The 19,343-nt window shown below is 35.8% G+C and overlaps 1 protein-coding gene across 2 annotated transcripts in view; it reads right to left on the bottom strand.

Moving 5' to 3' along the window:
- The window catches only part of LOC129952863 (solute carrier family 66 member 2-like), a 104,501-nt gene extending 87,202 nt beyond the window's left edge, over positions 1 to 17,299 (bottom strand). Inside the window, exon 1 of one of the 2 annotated variants that reach the window (XM_056065757.1) lies at positions 15,922 to 17,299. In XM_056065757.1, coding sequence (XP_055921732.1) covers positions 15,922 to 16,124 — 203 coding nt within the window. In that variant the 5' untranslated portion in view covers positions 16,125 to 17,299. The remainder of the gene's footprint in view (positions 1 to 15,921) is intronic. The other variant, XM_056065756.1, reaches the window with a different exon arrangement.
- Positions 17,300 to 19,343: the final 2,044 nt, after the last annotated feature.

Raw genomic sequence — 19,343 nt, 5'->3', positions numbered from 1 at the left:
GGTGGCATTATGGTTATGGTTGGAAATGTCTTCAACGTTCAGTCCAGTCCATCAACCGGGACAAATTATGACACAGTTTTTCTCTTGACATTCAGAGACGTAAAGCAAATGTCTAATAATAGACTCATAGACGATTTTCTGTTTGACATAAAGCCCCGGCCAACACTAAGCCTATTCGAGCGAAAAAAAAAGAAAACAGTGCGCACACCAGCTTTAGTCAGGCATAAACAATTATTTTATCCGTATTTACATATTTTTCGTTTGACATTTAGCAAAGAAGGCGGATAAGGTTTTCTTTTGCTGGTGTTTAATTTTCCATTTTTTCCATTTATCGTATTGAAATTTAAACGGACTGCAAGAAAAACTAAATTCTTAGAAAAAGCTATTTGCTTTGATTAATTCGAGCCAAAAAAAGAATTTCCCGTTGACACGAAATATAGCGTGTCAATTTTGCAAAGGATTTTTATTGGGATATGTGTATCTACACATGTTTCGGAAAATACTCTGCCCATCCTTTCGAAATGATGGAAATAAATGACCAGTGATTAAGGGACATAAACTAAACATGGCATAATGTAGAAAAAATATAGACACGTCACCTTTTTTTCTAGAATCATATCAGTTCCACATGAAACTCCGCCTTAATTGCGAACGAAAAAGCTAAAACAAAGTCTCTAAAAGCTTTTGTCGAAGCCGTCTGAACAAAGAATCAATTACCGTCCACAGGGAAATAAATAAAAACTAGACTAGAAATTTCCGTTTGACACTTTTTACAAAACAAAATGGCATCACGCAATCCTGATTCCCTGCTATCATGTTTCATCGAATCAAAAACTATCCTTATTTTCAGTCAATCTTTTTCCTATAGGTATAAACTCATTGAACGAACAGGGTCCCTGAACTAGGTAACTGTGCTACATAAATAAACGTCGACCCACAGACCCTGCCTTAACAATATACCTTCCTTCAGTTATCTGGCACGAAAATAAAAAAAGAAAGAAACAAAGTGAAATGTCAGCAAAGCGCAACGCAAAGAAAGTGAGTGCAATAAGGACAAGTTACAGTACAGTGCCATTATTTTGTCCTTTTTCGTTTTGCATTATTTCTTATTGCCTCTACTTTATTGCAACTCAACTGAACCATGGATTTTATTATGAACAAAGTGTGCCACAGCCATTTCAATTTTGTTGGAATTGAAAATGGGTTAGTCTTTGGTTCTTTTGCGATTTCGAATAAATTAAAAGAAATTTGTGTTGTGTTTGCCGGTTCCTGGTCTTCAAAAGTAGAACTTTTCCTTTAAATATTTTCTTCTGTAGGAAATTAATTGTTTTTGAATGTTTTTCTTTTCAGATAATCAGTTCAATTTACGAAGTAAAAAGTTTTGAATTCGATAGGAACCATGGCCTAATGACTTACAACTTTCAACTGCTGTTCATTGTGGTTTAGCAGAAAAGAATTAACTCCTTGAGAAGCACTTATTTGAGTGGTAGAACTACTATTTGAGGATTTTCTAATTCCTCGCAAGAGGCAGATCCCATGAGAAACAAAGTTTATATTAAAAGGTGGTAAAAGTATAACCATTTAACCTTTGAAAACCATGTTCAGTAATACTGAACAAAATAAAGGTAGTAACGAAGAAATTTGCATTTTAATTGCTTTGATGATAAATTACCAAGGCTAAAGCATTAAATCTTGATCATTTAGAAAATTGGTTAACCTTCATTTTTGAAAAAAAAAAACTTGATTAGTAAATTTATATTCTGAAACAAAGAATTGATGAACTTTGGATTTAAAAATGTTTAATGTTATTTATAACCTCACAAAAATGTTAATGAAGTAGTTTTGAATAGCCACGTTATAAAGAGTGTTTTTATAGCTGTATGAGAAGTGACAGATGACAGTTGAGAATGTCAAATTGCTTTGACATTTTTGTTCAGCAAGGAAACGTTATAGCTTTTATTTGCTTTCATAATGAACCAATCATTAGAATTATTTCGACAGGTTCCTTACAACGATAATTGAAAATTTCTGTCATTGACAAAAATTGCTGATTGATCTTTTTCTGACAGGAATCTAATATTGAAATTATATAAAATTGGAAAACAAACCAGTGAAACGATCAAATTTGTTTGCAAAATAGAATCAGTTGTTTAGGAAAATGTTTTCAAGTCGAAAAAAAGAGTGATTTCAATAATAGCTATAACTTCCTTTTTTAATAGTTGTGACAGTCATCATGAACCGTTTAACGATATTACAACGCTTTTGAATGGTGGAAATTTACTTTGAAAAGAATACATTTTTTGCTGAAGTCCTAAGAGGACTCCTTCTACCTTAAGTTAAATAGTAATGAAGTTTATTTCTGGCTAAGTGGCTTTCTCAATAAGTTAAATTGTTGTAAATGGGAAGAGTACAATCCTCAAACCATTAACGAACCAGTAATGCATCAGTTACAATGGACTGTAAGGTTACACTCGTCGGTCCTTATTTTTTTTTCGAATTGAGGAAGCTACCGTTTCTATAAATTGCTGACTAATCTTTTTATTTCAAAAAGTAATCAACAATCGATAACTTTTGATTCCAACAAGTCAGAGTACTTAAGCAGCACATAATTGCAAAACCAATTTTTTTGTAAATGAATATTTAGAGAAAGGTTCCAATTAACATGCCCTTTAGTTCTTGCCACTTCCGAATCTCGATTACTTATTATTGATATATCAAATCAGCCAAACTCAACCTCTTTATATCTCTTGCCTGTTGCTTAAGAAACTTACTTAAGTCTCTTCGACAGTATTCAAAGAAGACCTTGATGTTCAAACGGTAGACATGTGCATTCAAGAGGACACAAGCGTCCACAGGTTTTTCTCAAAACCAACCTCTGTCTATGAACTTCTACTCTCACCTCCCCGCTGTGAACATCGGGGGCCTAATACCTATACTGAAGATTGGGTTCCAACCCCAGTGGAAAGTTGTTGGGGGAAGCAAACTAAGGCACCGCTTCTTATCCAAACGGCAGCGGAAGAATTCCCGAGATTGAATCAACGGTGGCGTCTAGTTCCAGTAAGGTTGAACTACTTAGTGAACACCTTATAGGGCTTCTTCGACTTATTCGGAGCCCAGGCCTATAAGTAGCGGTTTTATCCGGCTTCCCATCCTTAGAGTTCTACTAAGGATCTGGCCTTCTAGGTTTTAGGTTGTGCCGTCGCAGTGACTTAATGGCCACGTAAAAACATCATAGTTGCGAAGCACCAACAAGTCTCAGATACGGACGGATTAACTGTTGACGACGTACGCAAACGAATTAAGGACAACGAACTTCGGATATGCACGTGGTATGTTAGGTCCCTTAACAGACCACGTGCGGCCGAAGACTTAGCGGAGCCCTAAGACTGCTGTAAAGCAGACATCACCGCCATCCAGAAAATACGATGGGATGGGCCGGGCAAAAAGAGGATACAAAACTACGATATTTACTATGGTGACTGCTACCACGAAAACCAACAGCACTTATTTGTATGCGGCTTCGTCATTGGAGCCAGACTTAGGCAAGAAGTCTTGAGCTATAGGTGCATCAATAAGCGCCTTATGACCATACGCATCAAGGCTACATTCGGCAACATTAGGCTGATGTGCACGCACGCCCCCACAGAAGAGAAAGACGACAACACCAAAAATATGTTCTTCGAGCTCTTAGACAAAACATATAAGCAGTGTCTTAGCTATGATATTGAAATAGTCCTGGGCGATTTTAATGTCAAGCTAGGAAGGGAAGACATCTTTGGTGGAATTATCGGAAAGGAAAAGCCTGCACGACAACATTTCCGACAACGGATTCAGGCTCATAGATTTTGCTGCGGGGCGAAACGTCATGGTAGCCAGTACGCGTTTTCCACACCTCAACATCCACAACCATATTGCGGTCGACGCCAGACACGCTTCCAGCGTCATTGATGTACGAACCAACAAGGAACCCCTGGTTTGATGAGGAATGTCGGCAGGCAAATGCAGCCAAACAACAGGCACGCAAAGCAGCGCTGCATAAAAGGACGAGAGCTGCTCATGAGCTCTATGAGTAGAAGAGGCGAGAGGAACACCGACTTCTCAGAATTAAAGGGCATGAGAAACATGTGGTCGAAGATGTTGAGAGCTTTAAAAGCAGGAATGAAGTTCGAAAGTTTTATGAACAGGTGAAACGAAACTCACAGGTACATAAATATAGAACCGACGGCTGCAAACACGAAAGTGGAAACATCATAGTGGAACCGCAGTCAATGCTGAGGATATGGAAGGACCACTTCTGCAGACTGTATAACGGCGACGACGAACTGAATTCCGCTGTTAGGCAGGATGATCCATTCAACATAGAAGACGAAAGCCAACAATCCCGTCCTCCTAACTTAGACGAAGTAAAGATTGCCATATCTAAGCTGAAGTCTAATAAAGCCGTTGGAGTCGATGGCTTAAATGCCGAGCTCTTTAAAGCAGCTGGAGATAAGTTGGTTAGGAGCATGCACCAACTTATCTGTAAGATATGGTCGGAAGAAAGCATGCCCGATGAATGGAACCTTAATATTGTTTCCTGAACAAAGGAGACCTCTAAACTGCACCAACTATAGAGGAATCAGTCTACTTAACATCGCCTATAAAATCTTCTCTGCCGTAATATGTAAACATCTAAAGCCCATTGTCAAAAACCTGATAGGTCCTTATCAGTGTGGTTATAGACCAGGAAAGTCCACAATTGATCAAATATTCACATTATGGCAGATCATGGAAAGAACCCAAGAACACCAAATCGACACCCGCCATCTTTTCATCGATTTCAAGGCCGCATAAGACAGCATCTACAGGGATGAGCTGTATAGAGCTATGTCTAGTTTTGGCATTCCTGCCAAACTCGTCCGTTTATGCAGGATGGCCATGGAGAATTCACGCTGCGGCAAAAATAGGTTTAACGGTTAATGAGGGCAAAACAAAGTACATGCTGTAGTAAAGAAAGGACATACAACACCGACGTCTTGGTCAAAACGTCACCATCGACAGACGTAACTTTGATGTAGTCAAAGACTTCTAGGCTCCGCTGTAAACGCAGAAAACAACACCAGCGCTGAGACCAAACGCAGAATAACTTTTGCTAACCGCTGTTTCATGCTGGGTCACGAAGAGCGCATGGAAACCAATGCTTCGGCCGGAAAGTCTTCGAATCCACAGGACAGCGCAGTAGAGGAAGACCGCTGATCAGGTGGCACGCACAAGTGGAAGGTGACCTCACCCAACTTGAAGCGCGTAACTGGATACATCTAGCTAGGGACCGCGCTAGAAGAAGAAGATTGTTGGGTGAGGCCCTAGTTCACATAGGACTGTAGCGCCACCTTAAGTAAGTAAGTAAGACTATAATTTCATTACTAGAACATCGTCTTACCGGACTATGCTCTATTCTAATAGACAGTAACATTCCTTAATTTATTTATTTGAAATTCTCAAGCCCCTAAAAATCCAACAGATATACATAAAATACAAAATGATTATTTTGATGGAATTCATTTCTATTACACAATCACATCTAACCTCGATCTCAATTATTTATCATTATTATAATATTTCACTGAAGCTTAACTTAACATCATGTGTGAATTTATTAACATTTTGGTTTTGCAAAAAACCCCTTTACCCTGCTCAAAAAAAAAGAAAAACACACGTTCTCTCGTCGTTTTATTTAAAAACTCCTCATGTGAACAGAATGTGCTAAAATTTTCGCATCTGTGAATATACATTCTTTTTTTTCAATCGCTCTTCGAGGCTTACTTAAACATTTATTGTATCTACTGTATACGTATTTAAGTATTCAAGAGTAGCTACGAGTTGAATGTAATTCCGTTCATTTATTGATTTATTTTTGTAATTCTTTCTACCGAAATAGCTTTTTTTGAGAGGATGATTCTGATTACTAGAGGAATAAATGTTCTGGCATTTACAAATTTGTATTGCTGGTACTTGTTATCAAGAACGCATGGAAAAGGGTTGTGAACATATCTGACAGCTATTTTTTAGGAGGAGAAAAGACTTTCACTCGAAACAGGAGCCAAATCAAATTCAAACTGAAGTTCTTTAAATAAATACAATTTGGCAGCGCAACAGCTCGTAGAGAGAGAACCAGGGCCTAAGGACTTAACAACTGTCAACCATTTCCATATGGGAATGAAAGGAGTAATGGAGGGGACCTACAGTTTTGTGTCAGATCCTAACGACTTGTTTGAGGAAGAACTATACATGACAAGCATTGCTCTTGGAAAACTGTTCAATTCCTCGCAGGATTTAGCCCAGACCTCAGGTATGACAGTCCTACATTCTAACGCAAATTCTATACTTCATTATTAAAATTTCAAAAACCTTTAGTTTGCTCTAATTGAAAACCTCACTCACAGATCCTTCACATCAATTATTCACCATGTAAACCACTGGATAATGGTAATTGACTAATCGCAGAGGTTTCGTACACTGATTTCTAACAAAACAGTCAGTAAAAATCAATACCAACTTTCAAAGCTTTCAAAACATCAACTATTCATTCAACTGCGAAATCTACTCTAATCACGCTCCTTTATGGTTGGGGCTTTGTTGCGTTGTTATGGGCTTTTGGTTAAGTTGTGCAAAAACTAGCGCATTGATGTGTGAATTATTGCCAATCACACATTTTCCACTCTCCCCAAAACCCAATCCTCTACTTTTGTACGAATGTTGTTTAATTAAATCAAATATTCTACTAATTCCTCTTCAAAAAAACAAAATAATGTGAGTAATATATGAATGCCAACGAAGCACAGACTGTCTCTAATATTCTGCGCGTCAAGTCCACACCCAGCATGGAATTCTATTTTGGAAATTAGATTAACTTAGAGCATTAGAGATAAATAATATTAGATTGATGAAAGAATGTCCATGTTTGTAAACGACCATAGTTTCTGGTTCTTCTTTTTGTCTGATGTTGTTGGGGGGTTGATACTATATTATGTTATAATCCATAAGCGCTATAAATTAAATGACGCCAACCGCCAACTGCTGTGTTATAATGTTGCCATAATTGGAAATGCTTTTTGACTATGACTGAAGTCATCATATGTCATGGTATGACGTGTGGATGACAGTGGCCACCAATTTAATAGAGCAGACGTAAACAATTACACGTTCATACGTACAGGGTGAAAAGTTACTAATTTTACAGTTGCTGTACGATGTTAGATGATATGTTAGAATTTCAAAAATAAAACAACGACTTGTGTAACTATCTGAGATAAGGCACATTCGTGTGACATAAGTTTGTAGCTATTAGACATCGTATTGATATGGGCTTAACTGAAGCACACGACCGAAATTATACAACAAACAGTAGGGTCATTCGAGTTGGTAGCATTTACTTTTGACACCTGTCAAACTCAGCTGTCATTTCAAATGTCAAAACATTAGTTGCCATTCACGAACGGATATTGCTTGGAAATCGAAATACACGATAAAATTTATAAAAACTTCCTAGAGCTTTTTAAAGCTTGACCACTTTTCAGAAGTTACCAATCAATTAGTAAAATTTTGACAGAAGGCTTGTGCATCATCATCGAATCGAAGAGCAAGAGCTTCTGATGATCCGAATTCATCGATTTCAAGGTTTGGTAGAGAGATAACCAATTTGTTTGACCAGGAGAAGATGAATATTTGGATCCAACAAGACGAGCGTTTAGACGCATTTATTCACAAAACTACTGAAGTTATATCTGAAATGTGATATAAAGTGGTTGAAAATGCTCCGAATCTTCTCAAGACGGCAATTTGAATTATATTGTTACTAACAATTATTTGACAAAGTCCAAAAACTTTATAAAATCAAATTTTCATTAAAAATGTCTCGATTTGAAACAGAAAATTGAAAGACCCTTTATTAATAACTTACTTTACTTTAGATGGCGCTACAGCGCATTGTGCTTCTGGGCTTCAAGTAATAACTTTCGCCAGCTTACTCGATCTCTAGCTTGCTGCCTCCAGTTTCTAATACCAAGTTGACGTGCATCGGCCTCAACTTGATCACTATACCGGAGATGAGACCTGCCTCTGCTTATTGTTCCTTCAGGCATATCGTTGAATACCTTACGGGCTGGAGCTTCGATGTTCATTCGCTCGACATGCTCTTAAGCGTTGTACACGCAGTTTTTTTACCAGTGGCAAGTCGCTGTACACTCGTATAACTCCTGATTAAATCTTCCCCGCTAGATGTTACTTTGCCTGTCGACACAAATCGGACCATAGACCTTCCTCTCGAAAATACCAAGAGATCCCTCATCCACCTGGGAGAGGGTGCATGCTTCTGCACCATACAGTAAGATTGGGATGATTAAAGTTGTGCATAGTGTCTCTTTGGTATTTCGCGATAGGACCTTATTCCTCAACTGCTTACTTAGGCCAAAGAAACAGCGATTATCAAGTGTTTGATCTCTGAGCTGATGTTTACCTCGAAGTTTTACCTGTCAATTGTCACATTTTGACCAAGTCTACGGTGTGAATCGACTCTTGTTAATGTCAAGACCCATTTTCTTCGCCTCAGACTCGACATTAGAGGCTTTCTCTGTCACTGCTCGTATGGTTCTTCCCATAATGTCGATGTCATTTGAATATCCAAGATATTGTGGCGATTTTTGAAAGATGGTGCCATTTGTATTGGCGTTGGTGTTGCGCACCACTCTTTTAAGAACAATATTGAAGCAGCTACATGATCGACTTGTCGAAGTCCTCTGGTTGTTTCGAAGGTTTCGGTCGAGTTTCTTCCAATTTTGACGCAGCAACGAGCTTTTTGCAGCGTCATCCTGATAAGTCGTATCAGTTTGGTAGGGATACCAAAACTTAACATGGCACGGTAAACCTAGCGGCTGTGAGAAACCTAGCACCTCTTCTGCAGCATTCCTGATGGATTGTTTTCAAAGCTGCCAGTGGGTCTCTGGGCACATCTCGTCCGTTGTAGGGTTTCTCGCAAGCAAGGATACAAGGATGCAAAGGTATTGTCGGTATCCTCCTGCTGCAGTCTTCCAACGTTGAATCTTCTCCTCGAGGTTGTTTTTCACAGTTTAGCACCAACAAGGTAGTAGAATCTATGTTGGCTGATCTGTACGTACGAACGCCAAGTATGCTAGAGGAGTGTCTTCCGTCAATAGCAACATGATCGATTTGGTTGCATGTTCGATCATCGGGGGACCCCCAAGTACCTTTGTGGATATCTGGGCGAGGGAATCTGGTTCTACTCAACACCATATTTTTCTTGCCTGCGAAGTCGACAAGCCCTTTATTAATTAGAATTCAATAAACCACCTTCTAAAGAGTGGTGTCAAATAGTCAAGCAATACAAATTAATTTCAAAAAGTATTTATCAAAACCATCAAAGTTTAAAATTAAAGGTTTCTCAAAACTTCATCTATAGTCAAATGAAGACTCATAAAATTCTACAGGAAATTTTATTTCATTAAAAAATTTAAGGAGTAATTTTTCTAGGTAACTCAATTCCTTAAAGAAGGGCTTAGTCACTAAACCACTTAGATTGATAATTATCAAGATAATAGTCGTTGATTGAATTGACCTTGAAACTGGTTCATTCATTCCAAAAATGTGTCCTATGCTTAGGTTGAAAAAGAAGGGATCTTTTTCTCAATGGTCTAATCGGAGGATAAATACAAATTAACGATAGAAGGTTAGGACACTTTATATGGTAACATAAAATATCTCGCACAAATATTATATCATGAATAGTTCTTCGGGATTTGATTGATTTCAGACCCGGAAGATTACGTCGACCTTGAGAATCTGGACAAAAATTACACCGCATTTTACAAAACAAATTTTTTGTGAAACGATTCTGAACTTTCTCAATTCTATCCGAAAATGTTTGCTGGAAAGGATTCCATATGACATCAGCATACTCATACTAGTGAGAGATCCGAAAAGTCAGTTGAGTTTCTTTTAATGAAACCAATCATAAAGTTGGCTTTAGCGACAATAGCATCAATGTCATCAAAGGAGACACCCAATACCTTTACTGTAGCAGTTTTCTGAAGACGGATACGATCAAGAGAATACGCAAACTCATAAGTTGAAAGTTTCCTAGAGACAGAGATAGCGAAGCATTTCTTGACATTAAGCTTTAGACAGTTTACCAAACACCAGTTTGATAATTGATCGAGGTCTATTTGTAGAGTAAAGCAATCACATCAGTTAAAAAAGATGAAATCCATTGAAGGAGATTAGAGTGAATCCCAAAGTTAGGCAGCTTACGAAGAAGTATGTTGTGGCATACAGAATCAAATGCCTTAATAAAATCCGTGTAGATAGCTTCTACTTGATTTTGACCTTCTATACAATTAATAACAAAAGAGGTAAAACATGCGAGATTAGTGACAGTAGTTGATCTACCCGATAAAGACCCATGCTGGGTATCACTTACATGTTCTTTTACGACAAAATCCAGTTTGGTCTTTACTAAACTTTCGAGCAATTTAGGAATTGTGGAAAGCTTACAAATGCCTCCGTAATTTTCAACATTATTTTTTGAAGCAGACTTATAAATAGGCATCAGAAAAGAAGATTTCCATTCGTCCAAAAATATTCCAGACGATAGAGATAACTTGAATATAATTTGCAATGCAAGATATTAATAGAGCATTTTTTTAAGACAAGAGCAGGAATGCCATCGGCACCAATAATTTGATTGGGTTTAAGATTCTAAAGACCATTTAATACATCAAATAATTCTAAGTGTATTAAACCAATATCTACTTAAGGGGTAATATCTGAAAGAAAATCCAAGTTTCCTTGTGAAGTTGAGTAAACTGATTCAAAAAATTGAGCAAAAGATCAAGAGTTTTATTAATGTCAGTAGAATTATCCCCTCTAAAATTCCTCGTACATAGTTAGAATGCCAATTGATTTCCTTTCCTTTTAGAATTAATGAAACTCCAGAATCGTTTCGGATCACTTTTCAAATTAAGCTCCATATTCGAAATATAATTTCTGTGCAAGAATTTGCTTAGAATTCTTAATGTAGTTTACAAAATGAATGTTTGTCATCCAACAAGTTTGACATTTTATACTTGGCAAATGATTTATTTTTCGTAGATAAATTTTGAAAAAAACCCTTTCAGGACGAGGTGATACTATTAAAGGCCGCTAAGCTATAGAACTTGAAAAACATAACATAAGGGCATTCACATTCATGCTTGGAAGAAGACTGAACAACTCGATATTCTCGGTATGTTTGTCACCAACCACATCATGTCGAATGATCTGGCTATTACCTACAAAACTTACATACGTCCAAAGCTTGAGTATAACCCCATCTATAGGCTGGTGCTCCTGCAATTTACTTAAGCCTCTGGGATAGTATTGAACTAACGTAGAGAATTTAAATAAGTTCATTCACTTCGCTTGAACATCGCCGTAAGGTCTCTTGTCTGACCCTTTTTTACCGTTATTTTAACAGCTTATGCTCTAGTGAAATAGCCAGTTGCATTCCTCCCCTTAAACAGTTCAACCGTAATACTCGCGCTTCTAGGAATGCTCATCAGTATACCCTCGAGCCCAACTTCGGCCGTACTGTCAAATACAGAGATTCGTTCTTTAGCCGTACTACGCGAATGTGGAATGCCTTACCACACTCTGTCTTTCCTAGTCATTGCAATATTCAGGAATTCAAAACCAATGTGCATCGACATCTCCTCTTAAACCCTCTCTCCTCTTCCTAGTGCTCACACTGTGCCTCTGTATAATAAGGGTAGTAATATCCCCTTGAGTGTGTGTTTATTATAAATAAAAAAAAAAGGAGATGCAAATCAAAATAAATCATCGGGTCATCATGATTACAAAATCGCAGAAGCTTTTTCTCCGGCAGTGGACACCAAAACACCAAAAAAGGCTTTCTCCAGTCTCTACTGGTAGCTTGGCGAAGGCCTTAAAATGTCTCTATTCAATGTTGAATACCCTTGAGGTATTGTAACTTTACACAATTTGTATGCAGTGTTTATAAAACCGACTAAAATCGGTTGACTTCAAGTTTGTAGTTCTCGCTTCAGAACTCAGTCACCAGTTCTATCAAAAATACTGCCCTCTATTTGTTTTTATATGAAGCAACAATGTTACAAAATACTGGTTGTAGTACCATTTCATTTGACAGACCCTGTATATTGATTGAAAATCCAATTTACCATTTTCATGTTCCCTTTATACTACTATACGACTATACGAGTATATCAGGGTAATTCATAATTCAGATAACATGAACCAAACATAGACATTATTTTTAAGCGCCAGGGTCAACCGGTAGAGCACCCTTGTGAATAGCAACAACAATAGCCAACACAAAGTCAACAATATTTACAACATACTCATATTCATAAGAGATACACATTCCATATAAGGAAGTACATAGCTTTATAAATATCTATAGATTCATAAGTGTTTTTAAATTGTAAGCTTTTGATTTGTTTTTTTTTTTTTCTTCTCCTATGAGATGCATGCCAATAAAACTGAGGACACTGACCACATAATTGATAAATTGTGTATTAACAAAGTGTTATAGTATTTATATAGTTTTATTTGTTTATTTAAAAAAAAAAAAATAAAAACAAATATACTTATAATATTGAAGTTTGACAACGTCTCCTTGATAAAATGTTATCTAATGATCCAGTTTGCTAATACCTTACAAAATATTTATGAATAGCGTAGCGAATCTTATACGTTGTATCGTTATCAGCAAATGTCTGGATTGATAAGGCGAATTATATTGAACATATTTTTGCTATAAAAATATAAAGTAAATGATAAGAGACCTTTTGTTTTTTAAATTTCCACTATATCTCACTTAGTCTGAGGCTATTGTAAAACAAATATAGAAACAGAAAACAACAAAAATGTTTTTATTGTTGAAATTTTAAGCAAAAACATGAAATTCTTATTTTCAAAAATCAGATAAACTCAACTCAAAACGTGAAGGTAAAGTTACATTTGGTTTCCTTTGATACGCTTACGCTTATTTTCTTTTTTTTTTAAACCTTAATTGCTGTGGAGAACAGAAAAGATTCAATTTCCGCAACATGCTCCTTTAGTCTCAAAAAAAAAACAACGATTCAAGAACAAAAGGAAACCATATAAAAGGATATCTCCTTGCCTCCAATTATTAACTTTTATTTCTTTGAAAAACAATGTTTGGGTTTGTTTTATTTAGTTTGAGTTTTTCAAACAAGTCAAGAGTCATATGTGAGGCATGAGACTTGACAAGCTTTAAAATGTTGGCTTGTTCTCAAGTTAATTCTTATAAAATAAACAAGTACAAAATTCATTTAACCACATCAAAGACACGACACATAAATATGTAATTTGCTTTTTTTCAAATGACGTTTCAGTTAATAAAAACAACTTTTACTTGTGTATCCAGAGCTGATCAAAAATAAAACAAGAAAAAGAAAACAAATCAAAATGTACAAAGAAAAGTTAGGAGCAACAAACTTATATTCGATATAAATAAACAATCAACTTGCATCTCGAATAGTTGAGATTGCTAAATAAATTAGGGCAATTATTGATCATTAATGAAATTGATACCTTTCAGTTGATGAAAATAAACTTTGAGTGTGGATGTTCGAATCAAGGCCATGGAGTCAAATCAATATTATTTTCAACAAAACAAAAATTAAAAATATATAATAATAACCTGTTTAACAAGAACTAAAGACACCGCTTGATGACGATGGCGGAAGGTAGCACTGAAATGAAAGGTAGAATTGCGTAGGTTCAATACAAACAAATCAGAGATCAAAAGAATTACAAAGGTTCCAGGAACGTAATTGTATATAGGGATTTTCTTCTCGTAAAAATAGTTGCTACTGACGTAAATGTAGTGAAAATAAAGTACAGAGAGCTTATTTTTACTTAACAGTCATATTGTATCATTTTTTAGCAGAAGCAAACATTCACTTTGAACATGAATTCTAATAATAATCATTTGAATTTGTTTGATCTATAAACGTTTATAATATTGGATGTTTTTTTGAAGCTTATGAACTTATTATTGCAACGTATATAATTTTTGGCATGTTTCTACGATTTTTATAATCCATTCAATCCGTCAGAATTTCCAATAAATCTGTCCATATGGCATTTTTGGTGGATTGAAATTGTGCTTCTAATTCTTAGAGTTTTTGGTTCCTCGGCATAAACAAATGACTAAAAATAAAAAAAAATCTAGGGTCTATACTTTGGGCAATTTAAGGCAATTTTGTTTATTGGTGAAGCCATTTAACCAGAAATGATCGGCATCACTAAACACCGTGAAACTGACAAAATGCTTTATGAACTTCCACAATTTTAAGGCATTATTCTGGCATTAAACGATTTATGATAAATTTTCAAACTTTAGTAAACAGAAATTCCAACACAGTTTAGCAGACGAATTACCTTCCACCTAACTGCTGGAACACAAATCAAAAATCGGAGCCGCAGCCGGAGTGAGAATAGCTGTCACAGCTTATCGTACGTTAACAGAAAGTACGCACACAATGCGTTTGACGAATCTTAGATATTAGATATCTGCCACAAGGAGTAACACCTTATTATTTGGCATGGTCTTTTTGGATGGGTGCTTCAACAGTTCGAAAAATAATTGTTGAAACATGGTCGTGAAAGATGGAACATGCCCAATTGCGTTGACGGGATCCAAATACATAAATTACAAAGAGTATTTTAGCATTGTGCTTGTCGGGGTCTGCGACGCCAATTATATGTTCAGTACTAATAAGATTCTTTTGAAAAACTGGAGTTTATCCCGTTTGAATTGCATTGGAAACTCCATTAGACAACTATGAACTTGCGACAAATTTCTGTGCCAATATATAACAACCTATAGCACAACACTGTAAGTCCATGCAGACTACGACAGATATTTTTCTATGGATACGAAAAGTCTCTACAGCCTTCTCTTCCTGCAGACATTTGTATGGTAAATGTTTGACGTACGACACTTTTGACATCTATCATTTTTCCAGTCGTAAGGTAACTTTAATGGAAAGTTGACTGGAAAGTTAGTCAAGACAAATCTCCCCAACTATCAAGTCAAGTCTTTTTCTGTCAAAATGACAGTTGATCATGTTTTTTTATTTAACAGAAAGCTGAATTTATTACTCTATGGTTTATTTATTTTCTGCACAACTTTATTTAATATTTCTTCAAAAGGGTTCCTTGCCAATTTGCAAAAAAAAAATTATATTTCCTTATAATACAAAATACAAATCGTGATGGACTTGTAGGTTGCTTGCGAAGTGTTTTGTAGATAATAATGTTTAAATTTGAAATTACCCAGGTCAAAATTTAAATTCAAAGATACAAATTGACTGCAAATGAAGTCCCTTATGTTTTTTGAACTTGCCCATTACCAACTGTCAAACCATAGACAACATTTTGTTTAAAATTCGTTTCTTAAACAGAACTTCGACGAAGTTCAAGGTTTGCATTCTTATTGCCTCAGAACCTTTTTCAATTCGTGGAATGTCAGTTTCAAATAACATCACGTTTATTCGAAATATTAGTTAGAATTTAAAGCTTACCCTTGTCTAAATCATGCGGAATCTGGACATTGATTGAGTCACAAACCGAGTATCCATCTTTTTACTTAAGTGCATTTTTTGATTCTAATATCATCCGCAAATCAAATCTTGTGGTAAAACAAAAATCATGTTTTTGAACAGATGTTCATTTTCATTCGATGTTTTTACTTTCCGAAACTCCCCCATTCTCCCCCCCCCCCCTAAATAAATTTCCTCGATAGTATAGTGATCAATATCACCTTTTTTATTTTAACTTGCAATAGAAAAAAAAAACATTTGAAAAATTATAAAAACTTACCAGAAAAGAATCCTTAAGGAATTTGCAATAAGTAGTGCGAAGCAAACATGTAATGAAAAGCCATCTGCGTCCTGTGTTTTTTTGATTTCACGATATTGTGGCACATATGGAATCACCCCTCCAACAACCATAGCGGAAGCAGCAGCCCAACCGACCAAGTGACCTACTGTTAGTCCCAATTCATCGTTGATAATCCAATCCATTTTGTTTTATTTCTGTTGTTTTCTGCTTTTTTTTGGTAATGCGAGACTCTTGCTGAGTGTTCCTTAATGAAAAGCCTTAGAAGTGCAGCGATTTATTCCTCTACTATATATGTACACGAAAGGTTTCCTTCCTTCAACCGGCGGCAGCAGCGACTATGCTATCAATTATTGTTCTACGCGTTGTTGTTTGATTGTTTAAGGATTGTCACGATGAATGATTTCTTCTTCGTCTTTATTTTTCAAATAAAAGCAAAATCTCAAAGCCAAGGCAACAACTTTTATTTTATTTCTTTTTCTTGATATTGAATTTAGTTGTTTGTTTATTTGTTTATTTTAAAATTAATCTATATTATGTTGAAAAAAATTCTGTATCTACTGAATTTGGAGGAAGCTCACGAATTATGTGCGACGACAACGACGAGACGACGACGACAACGAAAACGACAACGGCTAAGAAATATTTTTGTTTTGATGGATTTTTTGTTTTTGTTATTTTTATGCGTTAACATTCAGATTCAGACACGTAAGAATTTAATATATTTTATTTAATTTATCACGACGACGACACAAAAGCTGCACAAACAAGAAACAAGACATTCACTCACTTGACAGACAAAAAAAAATAACGATTTTTATTTTTATTAATTTTGTGTTTTAATCTTTTGTTGCTTATCTAACTACGGAAACGGTCTCCACTCCATTGGAAAACCAGAAGCTAAAACTGAAGCAGAAGCACACGACGACGACGATGACACTATCTGAAGAATCTCGAGAGGAAGAATTCATTTGCATTTTGATAATTTTTGGCCAAAGAAATTAATTCACTTCGCGTTTGCTTGCCTTGCTTGCCTGCCACCTACACCAACCTATCTACCTACTAAACAGAAACACTACTTTATGGCACACAGAAGCTTGGATAATAATTATGATTCATATTGCTGTTGCTGTACGCGCTTTGATTTTAGCAAATCATTTCGAATGGATTTCGATTTTGAGTTGTGAAACTGATTTTTGGTTGCGAATTGCGTTCACTTTGTTAGGATTTTGTTTCTTTTAATTTTATTGTATTCTTTTTTCGTAGCGATTTATCTACGTGTTTTATACTGAGCGCGACTTTTCATTCTGACAGACAGCAGACAGCGACGAGTGCGACAGGCAAACGAGCAAATTGGAAAAATCGTTCATGCTCTCCTGCTACGCGATGACACAATTGGAATGAAATGGCAAATGTCAGGATTTTTTATTGTTTTGATTGGAAAATTAGCGAAACAAACGGGTATTTTGTGGTAGATAAAAAGAGAAAGGTATAAATCTAGTTTTTGATAGGTGGAATATAATGGAGTGTGACATTTTAAAGTGATGCCAAAATGCAACCTATAGAAATTTAGGGCATAGGCACATGTGATTTGTATGTTTCTGACTTTTATAAGAGACGAAGTTTTTTTTAAATTAATTTACATTATGTCCATACAAAATGATTGCATATCTTTCATACAAAAATTATTGTTTTTAGAACTAATACCTTAAAAAATGTTCCTAAAGAAATGTTACATTGAATTTTGAAAAAATGTTTGACTTATCTCATTTTACTTTTATAAAAACACTGATTTTTTTTAACCTGATAATGAAAGCGCTTTAAGAGAAATTTAAGCTATCATTACAATTTATCTGGAAAATTATTTAAATGGTCATTTTACTTATCCCTTTTGATTTGAATTGAAATTATGTACTAAATGATCAACTAACTCAAGGAATTGTACAACACAATTCTTGTGTTTTTTCTTGTTGTTCAATTATTGTTGTCACAGATTGTTTATATTTGTTCTTAGCTTTAAAAGTAGCTATCATTTGAAGAAAAAATATGTTTTTTGTAGCTAGAAACTAAATTCTTGTAAGAAAAATAAATTGTACCCTTTCCGAATTTAAACAAAATCTCTGAAATTATTTCTAGTCAGTGTTTTAATTTTTCGCATTTTACAAATGAAGTTAAGCCTTATAGCCTTTTCACACCAAATCAAAAACCGGGTTTTCGACAAAATGTTTTCGAAAACCTGAAAATAGTTCGCAATGAACATTTACACGTTTTCATTTGACATTTAAATTTGTTTAACACCGGCTGTCAAATGTTGTATTGATGACAAATTTTGTGAGTAAAAAGTTTTGTTCTTCTCAAATTATTTGTGAAAATAAAATGAATTCTAACCAATTCAAATTGATTTTAATGTAGCACTAGCTCGTCTAGAAAAAGAGTTTTAACTGAAGTTCTGGGGACGGGTGGAATGGGCTCACGACATGAACCAACAAGAATTACAAGTTCGCATGGCTGCAGGTATCCTCTTAGTTTACTTCAACGGGTCCAAACAAATCATTTAGGAGAAGCTAATTGTGTAGAAAATCGAATGAACAACAAACAGAACTGTTACAATTAAAATTAATTTTATTAAAAAAACATTTTCTTTTTCTTTCACAACAAATTCAATCCAAAATACTGAGCTTATGACTATTGCTTCTGTTGGCCTCATGTGCCTTCAGAATCGTCATATATTGTGACCGTCCAAGCAACTTATAGATTAGGTTGAGAAGATTCTGAACGATTTCGTTTAGGTCCTTATGGCCGGAGCAGAAAAGGTCTATTCCTAATTCCAGATTCGTACCAAAATCACACTCATCCAAAGCGATCACTGAAGCTGTTATGATGGGCTGCAATTTCTCCATTACTATCTCTTTGCCTTCTTTCTTTGAGGACTCGCCTGGCTTGTCCAATGTATTGAGGATCTTCTCGATGTTGGCATTGCTGTCCATCAAGTGGCGATAGCCGACTGTTCAACTGTTGTGGTTTTATTCACTGGAACATCGATTCCCTCATTGTCGAATGTTTTTTCGCAATTTTTTCTAGTCTGCTGCGACTTTGCCTCCACCAGAAATTTTTTTTCCGGAAAGTCTTTCTTCAGGTAGTTAGTGAAAGCGTCGAACATATTTGTGGCGACGAGTTAATAGACGCATCCTTTGGAAACGTCATTACGAACTATGAGCAAGTCTTCCTCGTCCTTAGGGTCGTCACGCCAAGCCATAGTGAATTTCGGTTCCTCGCTGAACAAAGAGTGTTTGAAACTCTGAAGGATCATAAAAGAAAGGCCAGTGCCGCAAATAGTCACCAGGGCTTTTATTCTCGACGTTGGCAAATTTTTACGCAATTTTTTCTGTTGCCACGCAGCTCCC

Source organism: Eupeodes corollae, chromosome 3, assembly GCF_945859685.1.
Source record: "Eupeodes corollae chromosome 3, idEupCoro1.1, whole genome shotgun sequence".
Lineage (NCBI taxonomy): Eukaryota > Metazoa > Arthropoda > Insecta > Diptera > Syrphidae > Eupeodes > Eupeodes corollae.
This window is presented reverse-complemented; position numbering and strand designations above follow the sequence as displayed.